Source organism: Rhopilema esculentum, chromosome 20 (assembly GCF_057945365.1).
Source record: "Rhopilema esculentum isolate cy_ngs chromosome 20, ASM5794536v1, whole genome shotgun sequence".
NCBI classification, from domain to species: domain Eukaryota; kingdom Metazoa; phylum Cnidaria; class Scyphozoa; order Rhizostomeae; family Rhizostomatidae; genus Rhopilema; species Rhopilema esculentum.
Window position 1 is genome coordinate 14,371,877 of NC_142834.1, and position 23,938 is coordinate 14,395,814.

The window sequence follows — 23,938 nt, forward strand, 5'->3', positions numbered from 1 at the left end:
AAAACTGTCTTGATTTGGGGTGATAGAATGTCTACACGGAACTTGGTTAATGTCTTTTTCCACAAATAAAATGGAAACTAGAGAATGTGCACGGTAAAGGCTAGCAGTTTTGCTAAGAATGGACAAACACCAGTGAGCGGGGGATATTTTAAAGTGCCTCTTAGATATTTTCTTCATGTATGTTCATTGATCGTTGTAATTCTGCGCTGTTGCAGGCTTCTTCACCGTGGGGTCCAATCAAACCAAACTGGCCTAGCACTGTCGAAGACACGTACGAAATTTCTGACTTGGTTTGTCCTGAGCTGGAGCAGGTTCTCGAATCCAAAGACCATCAACAGCTGTTAATTTTGGCAAAACTTCTGGATCAAAATTGGATGTCTCTATTTGTCCGGAATCAGAGTGTGCCTGTGCGAGATGCCAAGGGGCGTGAAATTGCAACAACGGCATCGTCTTTTCTTATCAAACTGAAAACCAAAGCTTGGTTGCCAGGGAACAAAAGAGGACTATTTAAACCGGATGACTTGTACCTGAAGACTCCCGAAGTTGACAGCCTTTTGGCTAGTTTTTGCTCATACTTTTCTGGGGACTTGAATGATATCACGTTTATAAACGCTATTGGGATACGAAATACAGTAGCACTTGACACCATTTTCAGAAAATTGGGCGAATGGTCAGAGGATGATACATTTGCCACCACACTAAAGCACATGACAAATGTTTACAATTACATCAAAGCCCATTTAAAGGACGTTGATGCAGCTGATTTAAGCAAGCCAATTATTTTCGTGCCGGAAAAACCTTGCAAAACGGTCTTTTTGTCCAGAGGAAAATTATTGTCAAAAGGAGAGGTTTGTTTGTACGATTATTCAAAAGTCATGTCCAAACGTTCGTCCCTGCTCACCAGCAAACGTCAGCTTCTTTGTCAGTACTACCCCAAGGAAGTCCTGGAATTTTTTGAGAAGGACATGAATATTGACAAGACACCAACACTGAGAGATTATATCAACATTGCTATAGCGATTGCAGAAGATACAAGGCTGCCCGACTATGAAGCCTATAATGATCTGATGGCAGTTTTCTCCCAAATTGGGATAAAATGTGTTTCATCGGATCACGAAGAAGAGTTTCAGGATATTGTGAAAAGCCATGATAGCACATGGGAACGCTTTGATGGCATGAAAGACCTTTTTGATTTCGGAAAAGCTAACTTTGTTTATGAAAATTTGAAGGACGAGAAAATCATTCCCACTGAAGACCACTGTTTTTCGTCCCCAAAAGAGAAGCCTTTTCTTGTGGATGATCCGAAGCTTGCAAAAATCTTCGAGAAGGAGCGCTCTGTGCACTTTGTAGACACTGAAGGTATAGCAGCCAAAATGGAAGCAACAGCTGCTAAAGGCGACAGAGACTCAAGAATAAAGGTGAAAGAAGAACGCACACGTGGGGCTGGAATCTTGGCATTCATGGCTATTTGCAAGATAGATACAGTATCTCAAGTTTTTGTACCACCACTTATAAATCCAGAAAACTCAATCAATGGTTGTCCCTATTGGCACAAAGCTTTTACGATGCTTCTCCCATACGCCCAAAGGTTTCTGCGCACAAACGACAAGGCCAAGTACGAATGCCTTTTACAGAAAAACTTCCCAGAACTACTCAAAAATTTGTCATTTTACACGGCGAGCAGCATCATAGCAGTCCATACTCTACGCGGTATAGACAATATTTTCGTGCAGGTGAGCAGAAAGTGCGCTGTTGAACTCACTGAAAAAGGGATTCATTTCTACATAGGACGAGATGCAGTCCATGATAAGGAAGATGTCATCTCTGAATTTGTTGCACTGTTTGAATTGGAAAACAAAGATCTTGCCGACCGCTGCATCGACTTGCTGGTGTTGTTGGAATCAATGATCCAAGGTGACAGCAAACCTGAGGCTATCGAGCAACGCCTTAAGAGAAAAAATATTCCCAAACCCCCCGAAAATGAGCCAGTTTGGGCGTTGAAAGAATCTGAGGATCTGAAAGTAGTCGAGATAAAACAGCAAAGCAGTGCTTCCGAAAGAGAGGCAAATTCCTCGGATGCCATGACATGCTGGCCACCACGGGCACCAGAGGTAGGAGTTGGCAGTCTAGCGAAGCCACCACAGAGTCACATGGGCGCTGCTGCTCAGACACAGTGGCCGCCCCTCCCACCTGTGGAACTGACACTAAGTCAATTTCTCACAGAAGATACAAACAGTCGTGGAAAGAATTCCGGCATGAAGTTGGCAAGCACAGATTCTGATGATCCTAGAGCTACAACAGCAACAAGGAAAACAGCAGCACCAACAGAAGCAACAACAGCAACGAAAGCAACAGCAACAACGAAAACAACGGAAGTGGCAAGGAAGCTACCAAAATCAGAACAATGTGTTACTGAGAACGCTGGAAAAGTAAAAACGCAGACTGAAGCCAGCAGAGGAGCTACTACTGGTGACGTCAGAAGAAACTCGTCAGAAGAAAAAATCTCACCAGACGAGGCCAAAGAAGATACACGTGTTTCCGAGAGCGTCTTGGTGGTTAAACCACAAAACCAGGATCTTGTTTCGGTGCAACCAAGAAATCATCAACCTGGGGGAATTACACCTGTTCAGAAGAAGAATTCAAACATTATTTACATTGACAATAATGCTGGTCCTGAAAGTATACCTTTGAATGTCATTGCACATAAGACTGTTACAATCGATGATCGTGAAATTGAGGTAAATTGTTCTTCTCAATTTGGGATTGTCAACTATGCTTGTATTTTTCTGTTCACAACTTTATGAACAGAGCCAAATTAACAGTGATTCGTTAGCAAACTTCACATTTTTCATTGGCAATATCTCAACCGATTTTAGACATATTTGACTAATTTTGCATATTTTGTAGTATTTAATCTTTTTTGTTATGCGGCTAAAACTCAAAAACTCTAAAAATACGTTTTTGGTGACTTCACACTTTAGAGCTCTACACTCATTTTTTTTATAAGAAACTGGCTACAAGAAACGAGTACTAATTAAGAAACTTCAGTACTCGAAGCAAAAAAATTAAGAAACTATTTAATCGTGATAAAACCGAGAACAACGAAATTTTGTAAAATCCAAGAACATGATTGCTCTGAAGGCCTAGAAATTAAGACACAAGGGATAAAAATATACTTCCCACATCTGAATACAGCATCAGAGCGGAAGCGAATCTCTTGACATGATAAAAAGGTCACGAACATTTCATAACATCATTCATGACATCATAATTAAGAAACTTATAAGAAACAATGAGTATTGAAATTGTCAGAACATTGAGAAACTGGAGTACTCAACGTCGACCTTTGTTTCTTAAAAAAATGAGTGTAAACGACTTCTAGATCAACATGACTAACTTTCATTTCTCTTTTGTACTGTTAGGGTCTCCAGATTCCTTCGAACTTAGATGAAAAAGACACTACAGCTGTAGGACGCTATGGTGAACAAATTGTTTACTCGTTCATGAAAAGGAAATATGAGAGTGAAGAAATCGAAGTTTTTTGGATAAACGAGGTCGCAGAGAGTAAGCAGCCATTTGATATTTTGATTGTTGAAAAGAAAACCAATCGTGTTCTACATTACATCGAAGTGAAATCATCAACCAGTATTGACCCTTCGAAACCCTTCGAAATTTCTCCAAAGGAACTCGAAGTTGCGTTCAACAATGGTGAGACCTTCCATCTTTATAGAGTCTCTGGGATTGGCAATAGTGTGGTCATGTACTGTTTCGAACGCCTCAAGCAGCATTTGCACCAAGGAGGTATGAAGATATTCTTGGTCTACTGATGATAAACCTTTTTGATACTTAACTTTACTCTTAAGCATTTTTAACAATCATGATTTTAATTCAGTTCTTATACCTGAATTTTAAATTAAAACTTATTTTGTTTCAATACATTTAATTCTCTTAAAATGTAGCGATAATGCTAGTGTCCAAATTTTTAATGCTAATGCTTTTTAATAGCGATAATGCTAGTGTCCAAATGTAGCGATAATACCGTATTGTCTCTTGTGTTCCCGCATGAAAATTCTTTACGTGTAAATTGCGAAGAACATTGACGAAAGTTGGCTAGAAAGTTGACGCTGATTGGCTAAAACTTTGTACACCCTTGCTGTCATCAAATACGAACGACAAGTCACGACGCTGAATGTCAACAAAGCAGTCAAAACTCCAAGCATATTTGCAATGCATTGATTTCTTTCGTTCATCAAACCCGCATGCGGGATTATCGGAGAGGCGGGATTAATTTTTTAAAGTATAGAAAAAACGGGATTATTAGAGAAGGCGGGAATACAAGAGAAAATACGGTATTTGATCAATAAAGTCGATCGAGTAGCCGCGTTCCGTAAGTTATAATTCTAATTATGTTCAGAAGCATGAAGGTTATAGAAGATATATTAATTATTGGCCTAACGCTCGGTAAAATGGTACTTACCTCATGCAGCCGCCTCTGATGTATCTAGATTACTCTTTATGCTGCTACAAATTCTTAATGGAAAACCAACTTATTTTGGACTTTATAGAACCAAGCGTTTTCAGATTTCAGCAAACTTGACATCTTTTAGAGTTTATACTTCAAATTCATAAACTTTTTATTGATGTTTCTTTTTGTAGAATCTGATTTTTCAGGGTTTGTCGAACTTTAGATGTTTCAGATTTCGAATTTTCTTTCAGTGTTTCGAAACAAATAGTTCGATTTGTATGGATTATATATTTTACCAAAGATCTTTTAGAATTATATTTTATTCAGATTATGTAGAATTTAATAAAGCTTGAAATATTGCAAGATTTGATTTTGAGATGGACGTAATGCACTGGACGAACATGTTGTTTTGCCTCGCTGTCTGCAGAAGTTGCAAGGGACATAGGCCCTTTTTAAATTTTCAAACGAAAGGCCTCGGTGACATGGTCTAAAAATAAAACATTGCATGGTGATGATCTCTTCCTCCGACTCATACCGTTGCTTCAATTATAATTGGACTTTAAAAGTTTTATAATTTTTATAAATTTTATGAAATATATATTTATAGCAATAAATCTTTGGAAATTTTAATAATCATTACATGAAGTATCTTGGTTTAGGCGCACAATCTCAAATATTTGTTTGAAACGTATGCGCCCTCCAAGAAAGAAATGAATTCTGTGAAGGAAAATAAATTAAATATAATTATGAATTGAGTTCGGTACATGACAAGTTCGACGCTTGAAACCGTACCTTGCTGGAGCCGTGCAGCTCGGCAAGCTCTGCCGATCCAAACTAGTCTGCCGCTCCTAACTAAATCTGCCGTACCAAATTGATTCAAACGTCGCGCCCCTCATGTACTTAATTTTGAGTTAGGTTCGGCACATGAGAAGCGCGACGTTTGAACCAGGCCTAAATATGCAAAATCAGTTGAATGTTTTACGAACTGGCTGAGATATGGCAACATGAATACAGACAGGCTCCTTTTCTGGTCTCTGTTCGTTACTGAATGAACCAAACCAAAATAACAGTGATCCTTCAAGTAGCTTAAAATCTTCTACTGGCCATGCCTCATCCAATTTTCAAAAAAAATTGTAAAAATATATATATTTTTGTGACTCACACTTAGTTACACTTTGTCGATTAAAGAATTTTCTTCATAGAACACAGATCTCAGTGAAGCTCCCTCGGATATTCCAAAAACATTGTAAAATGTATCAATAACATTGAAGAAACGGAAAAAGACTCTCCCAACGTATAGACACAACATTATATTGCAACAGCCTTGTATTGCAAGGCTTTATAAGAAGATGCTTATAATATTTTCAAAATTCCTTCAACTCCAATTATTACGGAAAATCTGCCAAAACCATGAAATAGTGAGAGTTCTTATTTATAGTTTTAAGACCTAGAGAACCGAATAATCTGGTCAGGTTTCCAAGAAAATGTCAACATACACAATTGCAAATGATAAATAGTGTGAACTATTCCCCAATGCATTTTCTTTCTTTTTGCGAAGAAATTGTTGCAAATCGCTTGGACAAAATATTCAAAAAATGCCAAGGCTATAACCTTTCAAAGTAAGCAGACTTGATGAAATTTTTCAATTCATCCAAGCTCTAAAAACAAACTTATAGAGAGAATAAAACAGTGTGAACTTTCTCTCTTTGTGAAGAATTTTTGGCATATCAATGGCTCCATTGAACAGCCTGATTGAAAAATAGATTATAACTCCTTTACAAACCGTTCATAATAAGATTTCCAAGAATATCGTATTATTCAACGCGTTTGAGGCCCTTCCTCCGTCTCGCAGGACCCATTGTGTGACGGGCCATCATATCCAATAAAGGTAGCGATAAATAAATTGGCAGGATCTTGATCTGGATCTGGAAACCTAAGTAAAATACTTTTATTTTGTAAAATACAGCTGCGGTTTCACTAACTTATCAAGGCTGCCCTCCCCCTGCCACCCAAACAAAAAGTTGGACCTCGGTCTTTGATCCTGATTAACTTCAAGATATGTTGTAAATATTTCGAATTTAAGTCACTCTTTTTCAGCATATTCTTTATTCAATCACATGAAAGATTTTTAGGGGTTAAGAACCTGGTACGATCGAGTCGTTATTTGCAGGAAATAATTTCGTAAAAACTCCCAGGCCGCTGCACCCCTGTAGCTCGGGTGAACCGATGAGATTACAAACCCAAAATAACGTTCATGATTTATTTAGATGTAGAAATAACATATCAAAGTAATAATATTTTGGACTAATTCAAGAAAAAAAATTGCTAGATTGATTATAAAATGAAAGATTCTAACATTCGTCCACACGATTGACTTCAGAATTGAGAATTTCTTCTCGCAGCTAAAAGTGCCTATTTCTTCCAAATTTGAATTCCCTCCTTTCGTAACGCAGTACCAGCCAGCACACATCATTTGTGCATTCAATTAGCCTCAAATTTGCATATATCTCGGATCAAAGGCCACGTAGCTCTCCTCGAATAGTAACCGAACAAGATGAACTTTTGTGCGTGATTTGCATTCAAGGAATAAAACATGGTGTTTGTGACGTCACGCGCACTGGGTCACATGAAATGCCGACAATGGTCGAGCACTCGACGATAATTTTATGACATTTCAAGCGGAATTGCGTCAAAACGGACAATCATAATTAACCGAAAATTTGAAATTAAGATTCCTTGCATCATTTTCTGCATTTTATCAAAAAACAGTTTTGCGTGTCAGATTTTCTGCATTTTATCAAAAAACAGTTTTGCGTGTCAGTATACTTTTAAGTAACAAGTAGAGGACATTGAAACAGTACAAGGACAGATTTGCAGAATAAATTGAGACTTTCCCAACTCTCTGGTTCACAGTTTTTGGTCCTACATTCTGCTGTTACTTTCACAAAACCATTTTACGGAACACTTGAAGAACTTAATCAAGAAATCAGTGAACATTTCAGAATAACATGTCATTTATTCTTGATAGTTCCATAGTTCTAATTTAAAAAAATCCTTGCCTTATAAAAAATATCTGAGAAAAGAAATGCAATTCAAACTTTTTTGAAGGATTCTATCGAGGAGTCTTTGTTGCAAAGTTAGAGTTAGAATTATTTCTGAAAGATCGCAATGTAAAAACTTTTTCATGTCAATTAAAAAGATTGTTTTAAAATTGAAAAATTAGAAGGATGACAACCAGGGCTTTATTTCAGCAACCTAAGCAGTCAACAAATAGTTCTGTTGATAAAAAACCTAAAGTTAGGGTACACTTTTAGCAGATGTAAAGCGTTCCAAATACAAACTTCAAAAAGATCATCTGGACAGATTCAAAGATATATGTAATTGGGTTGCAAAGAGAACAATTTTGCATTAGGACTCTTCATTTCTATTGCTCGTGGAATCGAACTGAATGGAACAAGAGAAAAAAAAAATAACTACATGCTGTTTTAAATTAATTATTCATTTTTGCAAATTGAAGCATCTTGCCCAAGTTACTGTAAAAGTCTCGGTGTTTATAACTTATCCAAATACTTATCCAATGGCTCAACATTTTCTTTCAGTCCCTTGCGTTTTCGTGTTACCAGAACAATTTGACCAGACTTTGTAGTGGTCTCCAATGGGTCATCGTTCATCATTTGCCAATGATCAAAAATGCATTGTGGGAATGCTTTTCCGCCAGTGTTGGATCGGAGATCTGCAGTGAATCCTAAAAGCAAAAACAGGATTGAGTATGGGTTGATAACCCCTTCTGGGACTTACAACAAGGTTCATGGTCATGTCATTAATACTTCTTGCAAAATGGGGCATTATACGCAGTAATGTCTAAACTGGCCAGAACAGATGAACAGGTTACAAATAACCTATTAAATTTGCTCCACTACACATTGAATATTGAGGTAAATCTCCCCCCCCCCCTCCCCCACAGTTACAGTGACTAGGAATGAAAGAATAGTTAAACATAGTAGTTAAACACAGCAGAGACCCAAATAAAACATACCAAATGATTCATTGACTGGTAAGTAAGCCTTGACCCAAAACATGGGTGTTCCTGCAACTATTCCTTCCTCAAAAACGTGACCTCGCCTCCTTGTGATTACGCCATAAATACCACCAACAGCTGACTCGGGGCACTAGAAACAAAAAACTGTTTTAACTTCCACTCTTTTGAGGCAAGTACAAAACATATGTATCAATAAAAAGATTATATTTAATTATAGACTGGGAAGATTATACGCATGGAGAAGGATGCTCTACACAACTAAACAAAACAGATTTCTGACAAGTGCTTCATAAGACACCAGTTGTGTCACCAGTTGTGTTATGTGTGATGTCACCTAGAGTGTGACTATTAACAGAAACCTAAAAGAACACCACAAAGCATGTTCCAATATAGAAAATTGGCTAAATATGTTAAAAGCTGGTGATATATGACCAATGGAACATTGAAAGTTTACTAACAGATACTATTGTTCTGGCTTGGATCACAAAGTTATGTCAAGAGACTAAATTAGATTTACTTAATGAGGAAAGAGCCTTTTGCTCCGTGGCCACTTCTGACACATTCAGCTTATTTTCCATATTTAGTGGCACTTCATGATTTCGAAATTTTAAAAATAGATTTCTGTGACCTCACCATCGTAGAACTCTATTCAAATGGCAAAATGAGAGCCGTCAATTGCTGGCTTTTCAACTTATAAATCTTGGCATAAAAAATCAATTCCCGTTGAAAAATTATCTAACCAACTTCTAGTACAATATGAAGATAAAATATTACTGAAATACCTATTTAAATTGATCGACAAACTCTTAGAAAAATGTTTGGGCAAAAGCCTTTCCTTTTATTAACTTTTTCAAAATAGAAAGCAGCAAAGTGAAAATCAAACAGAATAATATTAAAAACGAATAACACATATATATATCGATGACACACCTGAATTTCTACAAGATAAACTGGCTCCATAAGACGTGGCTGAGCAGTCAGCACACAAGCATACAAACATCGTCTTGCTGTTGGGATAATCTGTCCTCCACCACGATGGATGGCATCAGCATGCAAGGTTACGTCATGGATGTTGAATCTAACACCCCTCATGTTTTCATCACACATCACACCCTGTGTAAAGAATCTTATTGTCAAACCAAGTCAAAACATATATGTATACTTTTTATTACACACCTCCTGAAGTGTGAGCTATTCACAAAACAGGCTCACAGAGATTGAACGTGTAGTTTGATTTTCTACGTATTGAGCACTGTGCTACAGAAGTATCAACTGACAAGCAGGGCTCATTAAAAATATTTTGTGCCTGCAACGGAAAAAGGAGTGAAAATATGCCTGCATGTAAAATAGGTTGCAACTTATGGTCAGATACTGAGAACTTGTGGATCTGCCTTTCTACAGTTACAGTAACTAACCTTTGTCAAAAGTAGATACCATATTATTATCATGAACTAAGACTGCATGAAAATTTTTCAAAGTCAGCCTTTCAAGGATTTGATTTTCCTTTCATCAACAGGAGTTTCGATATTACACTGGATTTTTCTCATTGCAAAGTTATAAATCTTGACCATGAAAGATTCTATTCCAAAAAGGTTCCGTTAAAAACTTCCCAGTCAACATTGCAACTTAAAAGGAAATTTTGATACTCAATTCTGAAGCTTTGAGTTTATCATTTTTGTAAGATTTAATCATTTTAATGTAAAAAATTGAAGAATAGGGTTGTTTCTGTTAATGAAAATCGTCAGAATTCTGTTCTGGCTAAATTCTTTGGAGGTGTACCTAAAATGCATAGAAGTAAAAAAGGGGAAGCCCCTCCCCCTAATCAGACAAAATGTGTCGTATTTCAGGCTTCATTCGGGTAATTCTATCTTGACGAAGCAGTGATATTCTGGCAAGATTCAAAGCAAGTCTCCCTGAACAGTATTTAATTTGTCAAATGTGTACGATCTTTTAGTGGAGCTATATGCCCCTCAAAACAGTGTGCTTTCTTTAGCCTCATATGCATGAAAAAGCTCTATTAGTCATCTCAAAATACTCAGAGAAAAGTAAGATCAACTAATTGTAGGTCATCAGCGAATATAAATAGATTGGTTAAAAGATAGAAATAGAGAAAAGTAGATAAATATAGGGATAAAGAGACAGGATGGAGAGAGATAAAGACAAGACTTTAACTTGATATCAGCCATTGAGAATAAAAATGGCGCCATTAATGTAGTGACTTTTTGTCATTGGGGCATGATTCTAACATTATAAAGATAAATAATTGATTCAGAAGTGCCTGCAAATATTAGGAGCAGGAGCTTTTGTGCCTGCGAGAAACTTGCGCAGATTAATGAGGCCTGCTGACAAGCTTCTATTCTTTTATGTATATATATGTATTTTTCTCCTTATGCATGCTTTTGTGTCAACTCTGGTGTTTTAACTTTATTGAATTAGTTTGGTATATGTCAGATCAATCTTATTTGTAGCGGTTGTCCCCTGAATAATAATATGAAAGACAATGGGCTTTTGTTCTAAAACAATGGGAATATGTGACGTCATCTTATAAAAAAATTGGATGGCCAGCTATTCATGAGGAAACATGTCGATGAATAAACTGATTGAGCCTACCTCTTTGGTGGCCCATTGGAAACCAGCAACAACACTGTCCTTGATTTCATTTAGATACTGTACACCTTTGCTGGCATCAATCATCAGATTTGGTCCTGTTCCTTCTGGCCCAAAACACCAGATTTTCCTAGCTTCAGTTGCATCATATTCGTATTTATCGGCCAGATATCTAAAAAATGATCTTGGCTTATAAACCCAGTAGTGTGTGCTTTTACTGAATACCAAATTGAAGGGTTTTACTTAACATTAAATCCCACTTACTCAACAAAAAATTTGATGAGAGCTTGTGGTCAGGCTTATAATTTTTATGTGATAGACCAAAAGTCTACTGGTCACCCAATTGGGATTCACGGCTGATGTCACTACAACATGTTTGGCAGTTTCTGAAAGCGGTCCTAGGTTGGGATCCATCATACCCATGTGTCCCTGAGGCATGGTATTCAGGAAGCATCAATTTGTAGAAATGCTTTATCTCCATTAGAAAAACTTTCTAGGTCTTTTACAACCCTCACTGCCGTTTTTTGAAGCGTTATTGTTAATGCAAGACAACAGCATTCACTGGATGGATATGATAAATGCCCTTTTGCATCATGGCTATTTCAAGTGCAAAAGTCGAGGATATACAATTTCAATATTCATCATATTCAAATCTATGACTTTTTTAAAACTCAATTCGCAGCCAATTTATTAATATTCACATTTAGAGGTCAATATTTTTCTGTCCAGCATTTTCAGTTGCTTGCCTTAACTTATAAAAGAAAATCATTAGTGCTAATGCAGTAAACATGCCACTCTATGCTACAAATTCAGGCTTTTCCCCCATTTGCTTGGGACAAGGAATATTCCAGGTGAACAAAAAAGGGCACTTAAACAAACCTTGCTCGAGCCTTCAATTCCTGTCTTGGGTACACTTCACCATTGTCAATATCCTCAGCCAAACCATCAGGGAATGGAACAGCAGTCATTAGAAGACGGTTGTGCTTGTTTGGCGACTTGGAAAGACATTTTCGATCTGATTCTACACTTACTGTTTCTCTGTATGAGACCACAGGATCGGATTTCTAAAATGTCAAAAACTAAATTTGATAAATGCTTCAAAGTCAGGAGAAAATAGACAAGGTCAACCTTTTTCATCAAAAAACCCAAAAGGTTCTCTGTGCTACATGTAAAATGTTTAAAGGGCAGTCCTGGTAATATGAAATTTGTTGGCACCCTGGCTATCGCAGGCATTGAAAAGTTAAAGCGTGTGATGGCATGCGACCCATAAAATGAAGACCTCATTGCCTGTTATGCAATGTAGATGAATGGGTGTATCTTTGCTTCAAACAAACTTGAACAAGGGTTACTAAAACGGATGGAAAAAGGGCAACACTACCTTTTTTATTTTCACCAAAACAGAGTGGCCCAGAGAAATGGGGACGGTTCAAGAAATTGAAAATACAAAAATGGAGTAATGGGTTGCAATAAAATGCAAGTGGTTGGCAAAATTCTTTATAAACTAGCCACTGAAACATAGCCAGAATTAATTATGAAAAGAGCAAAATTATCAATAACATGTATCAGAAAGGCATTTGTAGAGCACCAAAAACTACAAGGAATTAGTAATGATATCAAAAAATATATCTTTAGATGTTTTTAAATTTGGTTGTGTAATCCTAAAGAATCTTGAAACAATTGTTCTATCCTCCATTGACAGAGACAAAGTTAGCCAAAAATCATGCTCTTGTCATTTCCCTTCAAATCACTGAAAACTGGCATCTAAGTACTAAAAATACTAACAATATCAAAACCAAGAAGTTCTTTGGTTAACATGATTTTCAGGCCTTGCAAACAGAGGCACTCAAGCTTTATCAAGCGCCTCCACATGCACCTAGAAAGTTCTAGTAGCTTGATTGATTGAGCACCTAGCATGTTTATGCTGTGTAGAAACTAAATGTGAAAAACCAAATTTTGTTATTGATAATGCTCAATCGTGTGCCTAGAAAGTTTAAGGTGCTCAGCTGGTCAAGCGCCTGCTTTTTGCTACTCACAAGGCCTGATGATTTTTATAAATTGCGGTATCTCAGCCAATTTTTACTACATAAAGCTGAGGTTGAACATTTAGAGGTAATATGTGGTGTTCATTCAAACAGCTGCGTGCTTGATATAAAAATATTTGACCACTCTACTGCCACTTTAACTAAAATTCAGATACGCATGTCTACAGAAATAGATACTGCTAAGTTTCTTGAAAAGGCCTAATGGGTCCCAAAATGAAATAACACAAGTCGTGAATTGCCAAAAGCCCTCAGATCTCATAATCTTTCCATCACAGAGGCCTGCACCCAAACAACAAGTAACAAACAAAGCACAAAACAGTTCACTACATACAGGGATACAGTACAACAGCAAACCTGTTTAGAGCAAGCCAGTCATTGGTCAGATTTCATCATTGGGCATTTAAACAAAATAAACATATATAACATATATAAATTTAAATGCTGCAGTATGTTTCGGTTTTAACATACTGTTAGGGACCAGTAGATTGAGTATATATGTTATATCCCAAATATGTTCTAACCAGGGTGAGTGAAAATTAACTTAAATTAAGCAGCAAACAATGTGACTGTTTAAAAACCAGTTACAGATACCTTCAAAGGTATGCATGCATGATCTTCTTCAAGATCTTTGAGACAGATTTCCAAATGCAGTTCTCCAGCACCAGCAACGATGTGTTCTCCACTTTCTTCAATGATACACTGCGTAAGACAGATAAATATTGTATCAACTTGAAAAACTATTTGCCGTAAATAAACAACAAAACATTGGTTATGATTTGGTTGAAACAAAAAAAAGACCTAAAGAAAGCTGTCTAATGTTCCCATAACCTTTTCATTGTTAAGACAAATTCGGTAAAGATAAAAACAAGAAACACTAACCTGCACCATAGGATCTGACTTTGCCAAACGCTTTAGACCTTCTACCAGTTTTGGTAATTGAGATGGGTCTTTTGGCTCAACAGCTACTCTCACAACTGGAGATACTGAGAACTTCATAACACGAAGATTGTGGGCATGCTCAAAAGTTGAAATGGTTCCTGTTTTAACTAAATACTGGTCAACACCTACAAGACCACATATGTTACCACATGGTACATCTTCAATTGGCTCTGTGTATCTTCCCATCATCAAGATTGTTCTGGAAAACAGAACATACCATTTATCCACATACCATTTTTTCTGGAATTGCATTCAAGATTTTACAATTTGAAAACAAAAACTGAAAATGGGCTCAGACAAGGGATATCCCAATTTTATTCAGAGAATCTGTAAATGTTACAGTGGGTTCAACCATTTCTGGCTCTGTAACATTTACAGGCTCGTTTAAACATTTGCATCATAGCCCAAATACAATGATATATACATAAAATTGACCTGCCATGCTGCTTTGAAGAGGAAAAACTTGTTACCGTTGGATGCTCTTTAGATAGAGATCGTCCTTCTTTCCTGGAACATAATTTGGACCCATGATTCTCGCTTTCATGCCAGTGGCAACTTTACCAGAGAAAACACGACCAAAAGCAAAGAAACGTCCTCTGTCAGCAGTGGGTACCATCTTTGATATGTACATCATGAGAGGACCATCAGGATTGCAGTTCTTAATGCCAAGAGCTGCCTCATCATCAAGAGGACCCTCATACAACATCTCCATTCTATACTTCTGTGCAGTCACTGGTGATGGCAAGTGAATGGTGATCATCTGCAGAAGAGTTTCACCTGCAGGCAGCCATTTCTGCATGATGAGCTTCAGGAGAGGTTTGCCTTCCTTTTCCCTGTTTTCACTTGACAATTTGATTTCGAGTTTTTCAAGCAGTTTGTTGTAAACATCCTTTTTGTGTGACATTACTGCATCAAACATCTATAAGATAATAAACAAGAAACTAAGTTTGGAATTTGTACAAACAGCTTTTTAATTTTTGTTGAATTCCGTACAAAAATATCTTAAAGGTTTCTTGAAGACAAAGTGCTAAATAGCTACGTTTAGATTGACAAAACACAAGAGGAGACAAAATAGAACATCATTCTTACAGACTCTTTTATACAAAAATGTGGATAATACTTGGGGTGGTGTGCTATTACCAGCAAGTGTTGCGTTTAAGTTAGCCACAGGCAGGGTTGCCATTTGGCCGTTTTGACAGCCAAATTCCTCTATTCTGACCGTTTTTCAAAGCTATTGGCCGTCTAAAATTGATTTGGCCAAAAAAGTAAAAGTTGGCTGAATTTTGGCAGCATGTTGAAAGCCACAAAAATACAAAGAAAAAGATAATTTTTGCACAGAAAATATTCAACGTTTTGTTAATCCTCCTTTAAGTAATTCCCCCCATGCAATTTATCTTGTTCTTTGTTTGGTATTTGTATGTTGTATTAATTTTAGGTGCATTATTTCTCTTCTTGTAGTTTAGCAAATTGTTTGTATTAATTAGTTTTGTTATGATAAATTGTATGTGGAGAATTTAAAATATGAAACTGAACTGAACTGTTAAAACAATCTCAAAATTGCAAAAACGAAGCAAGAAACAAAGTAAAAGATAACAGAAAATTGAAATTGCAAGCAAGTTGGAGCTTTTGTAACAAACAAAGCCAATTTTGATTACACTACTACTTTAAGGTTACGGTAAACGTTTTGAACACGAAAATTGGTTTTTCCTTCCTAAAGGCCAAACGGCTCAAGAAATCTGGATAAACTATATATCATTCGATGCACAAGATTATGGCGTATCTAGCCAGATAACAATTATTGGCAAATAATGTTAAATGTTATTTTCCATGCGAATTTACTTGTCAAAAAGTGTACCACCTTCAAAAGCTATTATGTACCCTTGCGTTTGAGGTAACAAAATCTGACTTAGACCAGCAGGAAGTGCAGGTCCTAAGCTACCAAAGTGTGTCTCAGATTTTTTAAATTCCTCCTCTTTATGAAACTATACCCTGTCAAAAATTGGCAAATAATTTTTCCACCCTCCCGCAGCTGTATTTGGGTATAAAAGACGGACCAGAGAAAATAAAAAAATTTTGAGACACACTTTGTTTGCCCAACGTCTGCCCTGGCCGTGTGCAAATTTTCGAGCCATTTGATTGGTTCCTTGGGTACATAATAGCTTTTTCGTACCTGCATGTAGAGGAATTTCGAGTCCGGAGAAAACGGGATTTTACTGATCGCACTTGCAAGATACACTCGTAAACCACAGTGTAATCCGGGTCAAGTCACTTGAAGATTTAAGATCAATAAGCCTGTTTAAATAAACAGGGCCGTACATTGGATATATGGATGTGCCATGCGATATTGTAAATGAGACATGCGACCACAACCGCAAAGCAACGATAATCGGCTTAACAGGTCAAGAGATTTTCAGGCCTCAACTAAAAGTTTTGATAAAGAAATTATGGAAACCTTTGGTTACATGGGATTTTTTCCACTTTCAAAATTTCTGTTTGTTTCAAATTTGGTATCATTGTGTGCCTTGAAAGTTCGGCTACTTGAATGTGAAAAAATCGAAAAAATGATGTTTTCATCAAGAAAACGTATACCGTAACCTTAGACTTAGCAAAAATGTAGCTTTTTTGTAAATTTTGTTTGGGTAGCCGAATTTGGCTGTCACCAACCATTCCAAGCATCTGGCAACCCTGGCCACAAGGATCGTTCAAGGAAATATATATATAGATTTATAAATTTGAAAGCCATTGTTACCTTGTAGATAGGATCCAATATGAACTGACAGAATCCTCGCACATAGCCACTGGCACTCTCTTTCTTCCACTTCTTCTCAGTTGGACTGAAGAAATTGTCACCCCAAAGTCTTCTCATCAATTTTGCTGGTTCTATCTTAAACTTTGCAGCATAGATAACTGCAAACTGTTTTAATGTGAATGCCCATCCGTGAAGACCAGAACCAAAGCCGACAGTTCCAATACTTGGGTCTACGCTGATGGTTCCCATTGGTCCCTCATCATCCCCATAAGTTGCAACAATTACATTGATGCTTTCTACAATCCTGGAAAAAGTCTGGTAGAGATCTTCCTGTTCAAGTTGCAGCTCTAACAATGCACGGTCCATTTTGTTCATAAACAAAACTGGTTTGATACGCTCGGAGATAGCCTGACGCAACACTGTCTCAGTTTGAACACAAACACCTAGTGTGAAAATGAGCCTTTTGAGAAAAACTTTTCACAAACACTTAAATTAAGGATATATCTAATTCCACCAATGAATAGAAAAACTAGATGCAGTGATGCCAATAAATAATTTACAGAAATTCTACTTAAACAGAGGAAGGTAAATATTATCTTCAGCTATTTTAGACTTGAATTTTATAAGAAATTGTAGGGTACAACAGATTTGGAATGTTGGCTGTCACTTATTGACTGTGTATGACAGACAGTCACAAACATTTTAAGCAGGGGCTCTGTAAATAGAATTAATCAAGAACAGAAGGAGGAGAATCAGTTGTCAGAACAAACTAAATGATGTCCTGTTAGAAAAGAAATATCCTTACCACTGACACAGTCAACTACAACAAGAGCACCATCTGTGACACGAAGAGCAGCAGTGACTTCAGAGGAAAAGTCAACATGTCCTGGTGAATCAATGAGGTTAATCAAGAAGCCATTTCCCTGTTTCTCTTGGCTGATGAATTTCATGTCATCTTCGTTCAATTCATAGTACATAGAAACAGCAGTTGACTTGATGGTGATGCAACGCTCCTGCTCATCCTTTCTTGTGTCTGTGAATCTCATCTCACCTGCCTTGGCTTGAGCAATGATACCAGCTTTGGTGACAAGGGAATCTGTTAATGTAGACTTGCCATGGTCCACATGGGCAATGACAGACATGTTCCTGATGTTGTGCCTTTTGTCCATAATGACACGGACCTGGTTAACACACAACCATAAAACTAATTTACAATTAAAGAAACAACTTATGCATTTAGTAACTTAAAACCAAAGCTTTGTTTTCCCCTAGTCATGGGAGGGCAGTTGAAATGAATCTCCTATTAAATCAAAGAATAAAGATATTCATTCAGGAGATCATTCGGATTCCACAAAGTGCTGAGATAAAAAACATTAATATAAATATCAAATCAAATGATCGCTAAAATTTTGCCACTGTTTAATGTAGCAGGCTTTTTCTATTTTAAACCCTAATACTACTGAGGTTTTTTTCAAGCCAGAAAAAATAGCACACATGGAGCAAGAAGCACATTTGTGTATCATATTTCTTCATATTATATTGAAACTATGGCAGCTAGCAAATGAAACCATCATTGCAAGAGAGACAACCAAAGTGTTGACCATTGATATTGGAAAACATTCTCCTGGGGGAACTTTGGGATGCTCTTTTACTAGCACTAGTTAAAATATCAACAATTAATCTGCAAAAAGCTGGATTTTTTTATGTAAACACCTATTGTAATTAGTCAGTAAATTCTTCATGACACAAAGGTCACACAAAACAATCTCTTGCTAGCTCCTTGTTCTCTGCATGTTCAAGCAGATCATATAAATGGCAACTCTTACAAAAAAACTAATATAGCATTCAGACATCACCCAGCGCTCTTATGCCAGCTTTATGCTGAATGCAATTATTAGGAAACTTTCACTGACTTATCCATAATGCAATCTCAGGGATACCAAGTTACAATATTTTGACAAGTTCAACCTTTCAACTTGAGACATAAAAAAATTTTGTTTCTTAGTTACTGATGTAAAAAACTTAGTTACTCATAGTTTCTTGATGCCTAGCATTTGTGTATAACAGAAATAGAAAATCCATTTTCTAAAAACAAACACACAGATTGACATAAATAATTGGTAAAATCGATCAACAAATTAAAAGGAGTCTTATAAATTCCTTTCTGGGTCCTTAAAATTTTCTCAAGGGTAAAAGGTGCATCTGCTGAAACAAAAAACCTAGAATACTTAGTATCATTAACAAGCTCAGTCAGCTATGGTGACTCACTGATTCTTTTTCAAACAAACAGGAAAAACCTTTGTCTTGACTGGAAACAATGAGAAAGAGTGGGAAGGGAAAGAATTGGAAAATTCCTCATTGGACTCTTGAACAATATTTCATCACAAAAGGGAGATGATTTGCAATCCAAGGAGGATGGTTTATGGCTGAATTTTCACATTTGTTGCCAAATGAAGGATGTCTGCAGACAAAGCCTGAACACCTGCCTTGAGCACAATAGCTAGCAATTGCACTGCTTGAACTTCAGTTTACAGGTTCTTATAAAGACGAGTGAAAATAATATGATCAACCCATCCAAATCCACAACAGGAACTAGTTTAAACAAAATCTTAACCAACTTAACCTTAGCTTCAATAAAACAGATGACTGACAGAAGTAGCTGCTTAACTGGAGATAACTTTAAACCCCATTCAATTTGCATACCAATATAGCTGTTGCCAAGGATAAACTCTATGGACTTTCAGTAAAATATAGAATTTTTATCATTATTTTATATGTGGAGACCAGTCCCTGGGAATCATAAAAAAAACCAAAACAAGTGTTTTCAGGCAGTTGAAAAGGATCATGTGACATGGTTCAAAGTCAGTAGCCTTGTACACACCATATATTTTTTCTAAAATGTCTCTGCTCACCTAGTGTAGGATGTGGCATTTTGAGATCTGGATGTTTTATGGGTGCTTTGGGCAAATGAAGAATCAAGTTTTTTTCAAAACTGACATAATCTTCATTGGTTTAGTAATAAAAATCATGTATATACAATTTCTTATCTTCGGTTGCTTCTAAATTTGATATCCTTGGGCTCTTGAATAGTTCTGCGCACTAACATGCACAATTTAAGTGCACACTTATTTATACCAAAGTGCACTCTTTCACACTTGAAATTTTGCTCTTGCACCCCCAAAATCTTGTTGGAAACTGCCATTTTCGGCTGTTCAGGTCAGAAGTGAACAAGCAACATTATACCCTTCAATATACCATTGTACCTATATAAAGATTTAACTAATACTTTCTGTTCCTACAGAGAGCCTCTTCTTTGATTATTTTCAAACATTGTCAGAAAAAAATTTTATCATGCAGACGCTTTCATTTTGTGATGGTTACTGTTATGAAATTAATAAGTGAATATCTATTCCCTGTTACTTAATCATCTTAAATTTGGCAGTAGCTTAATATTTTTCGATGCTATATCATACGTAACGAAATGTTATGAAATGAAATATTTGAATTTGCTACTAAACATCTAATAAATAATCTTTTATTCACTTGGTGACTCAAATTTTTAGTAAATTTAATGAAATAATTTCAAGGAGTCTATAGATTTAATCATCGAAAAGAACAGCCACATTCTCCCTTTTAATGTAACGTTTTGTGTGTCGATAAAAGCAGGGTCATTATCGCCGATTTTGGTTCGGATTTTTATGTCTAGCAACTCACGTCTCCAAAAAATATCCAGTAACATATATAACGCCGATTATACCAAGTTTTGTGTTTGAGATAGCAAACAATTATTTTGTTGATGAGCATGTCAGGTATACTTATAAAAAAACACTCGAAAATAACAATGACGATGTTCTGGGATATGGCACCATACTGTCATCGTTAGTTCGAAGCAAACGGCTTACATTCTTGTCACAAGACGCGAGAAAAGTGGAGATCGTCAATCTCGATAATTGTATTTCGATAGAGTATTGTAATTATTTCACATATAAAAAACATAAATTACCAATCAACTTATCAATCAATGAGCAATCCATGACTCAAAGCGGCTTCCTAACTTAGGCCATTTTACTTTTAGGCCGTATTTGAGTTAGACCAAAAGTCAAAGATGAAAGTAATGAAATAAGTAGAAGACTCTTTCCCGATAATAAAATGACAACCGTTGGAAGTTGTATATATTTTTTAGCTAACAACAACCAACATTTGGGCATAAAAATAGCAAGTTCTCACCTGGTCAATTGTGAAGTTCACCTACAAAAAAAACAAAATATTACTTCATTTCTGTGAAACATCCTTCATAAGACATGAAAAAAAATACAGTCGATGTTCGAAGAAAGATGATATCAAACGATAATTTTTCGATGCATTTCTTACCATCTTGGTTGTCTGTTTTGAGCTCTCCTGCTCTCAGAAATTTGGGTCTGTAAAGTGCGCCTTGTAAAAGGCGAGACGATTCGAAAAGGCCGATTGGCAAAATTGCTCGCTTCTTACGCAACGTGTACGCGGTAGCGAAACAATTTTGTACCCTGCGAAGGAGATAGACGCGTTCATGAGTTAACCAAAGCGAGAGTAAACAATTCAATTATTTTTTTAGCACTTCAAAGGGGGGATGCGATAACGATAGCGTGCAACTCATGTTGAGACTCAAAACTAACTAATGATCATTTCATAATTACAACAGTACATACTAAACACAAGCAACATAAATTATCATAGAGTAATGTGAACTAGCGTCCAGTCCTATTACAGTCCATTCCTTCTTCGGAAAAAAAGCAAGGAGAAGGCTATTCTTTTTTTTGAAATTTTGTGGAATTAAGTGTTCAGGAAAGAAGTCAGTGCTATGACAGAGTTCTGGGATGGCATGCTCAGAATACAAGGAATAGCAAATTTCAAATCAGGATGTTGAAATGATATCGTCTGTGACTTGTGATGTATGATGGCATCTAGTTTTAACTAGGTGATTTTGTCCCATTATGATGTCTGTGGCAAGGTGAGGAACAATTATCATTTTGAGATTGATTGTCCGATTATTTGAAAAGGTTATAGGTATTGTCATGGCATCCCTTATTGGTAAGGAATTGTGATCGGCAGAAATGAGGCTGCAGGCTGATGAGTTTTGTTGGCTTGGAGACAATTTTATATTTCTATGAGGTGGTATCGTAAGGGAGTGTTGTTGACAATTGATTGCGTGACGCTTTGAGACGGCTTGCTGAGGTGTGGCGACAATGCCTTTGTGGTTGAGATCTACTGAAGTTGATGCTTCGGATTTTGATGTCCGTGGACCTAGAGGACCAATAAATGCCATTTCGCTTTTCCGATGACTTTGAGCAAAGTCTTCCTTCATTTGGTTAAAACGCTCTATTAGATCTTTTAGTGTATCCGTGATCTTGGATAGAAGTGACTTCTGGTTGAAGTTGGCAGTGTCGTGTGAACTGTGAATGTGAGTGTAGGCTTTGCAGTTAAATTTCAGGCAGATTCAACATATGTGGTCTCTTCCATATTTGCAAATCTTGGAATCTTGTTCACAACTGGCGACTTTGAAGCGGTTGAGATCTCGACATATTTCTAGGGATGAATCTTTGAGCTTCGTTAGCAGTTTGAGGCAATGAGATTTGTAATGACCGTAGCCTTTGCAATATGAACAGGCGGCAAATAACATCCTTGTGTCTGTGAAAGTGATGCTTAATTGGTTCTGAATCGTTGCTCTTATGCTTGAAAGCAAAATCGGGTCCTCCACCAACTGTTACAGGTTAAGGGTTAGCTGTAACTTGCAAGTAGTCGTATACGATAAGAAGCGATGACGATAGCGTGCAACTCGTGTTGAGACTCGAAACTAACTAATGATAATTACATAATTACAACAGTACATACTAAACACAAGCAACATAAATTATCATAGAGTAATGTAAACTAGCGTCCAGTCCTATTACAATCAGAGAGGGGGGCTAGATTGAGAAAGAGGTAACTTCTATCCAAGATCACGGATACACTAAAAGATCTAATAGAGCGTTTTAACCAAATGAAGGAAGACTTTGCTCAAAGTCATCGGAAAAGCGAAATGGCATTTATTGGTCCTCTAGGTCCACGGTCATCAAAATCCGAAGCATCAACTTCAGTAGATCTCAACCACAAAGGCATTGTCGCCACACCTCAGCAAGCCGTCTCAAAGCGTCACGCAATCAATTGTCAACAACACTCCCTTACGATACCACCTCATAGAAATATAAAATTGTATCCAAGCCAACAAGACTCATCAGCCTGCAGCCTCATTTCTGCCGATCACAATTCCTTACCAATAAGGGATGCCATGACAATACCATAACCTTTTCAAATAATCGGACAATCTTGGAATCTTGCTTAATGAATATTTTGAAATAAAAACCATTTTCAGTGGTAGACTAATTTTTTTGCTATTTGCGAAACCTTCGAAAGGGTCGACGCCATCCCTCTGCGTGCTCGGAGTACCAACGGCCTGTAATTTTGATAAAAGTCTTTCACATGGCCCATGCTCAATGCACATTAAAGCTTGGTTTCAATGTGTGGGGAAAAGTGGTTGTTGCCCCCTATCTTCATTGACTTTGCTGTTGTTGTCACGTGACCTTTTTGATGAGTTGTGATTGGTGGTGTTGGTTTTTTATTCGATCGATATAACTCTGGAGAGAAAGACGCACGGACATTGCTAAAGAATAGGAACAATTAAATGGCAGGTTGCAGAAATTTGTGACCAGAGATCGATGTGTCTTCATTGAAACCTTAGTAGCGATCATTGCGTTACCAGCGATCATTGCGTTACCAGCGATCATTGTGTTGCCAGCGTTCGTGGCGTTGTTAGCGATCGTTGCATTGCAAGCGATCATTACGTTGCCAGATATTGCTGCATTGTTAGCAATCGTTGCGTTGCCAGCGATCATTGCGTTGCAAGCAATCATTGCGTTGCCAGATATTGTTGCGTTGCTAGAGATCGTTGCGTTGTTAGCGATCGTTGCATTGCAAGCGATCATTGCGTTGCCAGATATTGCTGCATTGTTAGCAATCGTTGCGTTGCCAGCGATCATTGCGTTGCAAGCGACTATTGCGTTGCCAGATATTGTTGCGTTGCT

The 23,938-nt window shown here is 37.1% G+C and overlaps 2 protein-coding genes across 6 annotated transcripts in view; one reads left to right on the plus strand and one right to left on the minus strand.

Annotated features, from left to right (window-relative positions):
* LOC135687459 (uncharacterized) overlaps positions 1-8,208 on the plus strand; it is a 44,725-nt gene extending 36,517 nt beyond the window's left edge. For all 5 annotated transcript variants that reach the window (XM_065204014.2, XM_065204013.2, XM_065204015.2 and 2 more), the window contains 2 exons: positions 216-2,738; positions 3,423-8,208. In XM_065204014.2, the coding sequence (XP_065060086.2) occupies positions 216-2,738; positions 3,423-3,827 (2,928 nt within the window). In that variant the 3' untranslated portion in view covers positions 3,828-8,208. The remainder of the gene's footprint in view (positions 1-215; positions 2,739-3,422) is intronic.
* On the minus strand, positions 7,947-21,349 carry LOC135687461 (elongation factor 2). The gene is made up of 12 exons (XM_065204020.2): positions 21,213-21,349; positions 21,069-21,089; positions 17,647-18,022; positions 16,842-17,284; positions 14,563-15,011; positions 14,033-14,291; positions 13,745-13,852; positions 11,991-12,175; positions 11,115-11,283; positions 9,435-9,617; positions 8,502-8,634; positions 7,947-8,210 (listed from the first exon to the last, which is right to left on the minus strand). Exons 1-12 carry the CDS (start codon positions 21,213-21,215, stop codon positions 8,017-8,019), a joined length of 2,523 nt encoding a protein of 840 aa, XP_065060092.1. The 5' UTR covers positions 21,216-21,349; the 3' UTR covers positions 7,947-8,016.
* Between the last annotated feature and the right edge of the window lie 2,589 nt (positions 21,350-23,938).

Bases quoted from the DNA above. Each gene is read 5' to 3' on its own strand.
- LOC135687461 (XM_065204020.2), bottom strand. The intron at 15,012-16,841 runs GTAACAATGGCT...ATTATCTTATAG, and splicing joins TATTGGATCCTATCTACAAG to ATGTTTGATGCAGTAATGTC. The intron at 9,618-11,114 runs GTAGGCTCAATC...TTCTTTACACAG, and splicing joins TCCAATGGGCCACCAAAGAG to GGTGTGATGTGTGATGAAAA.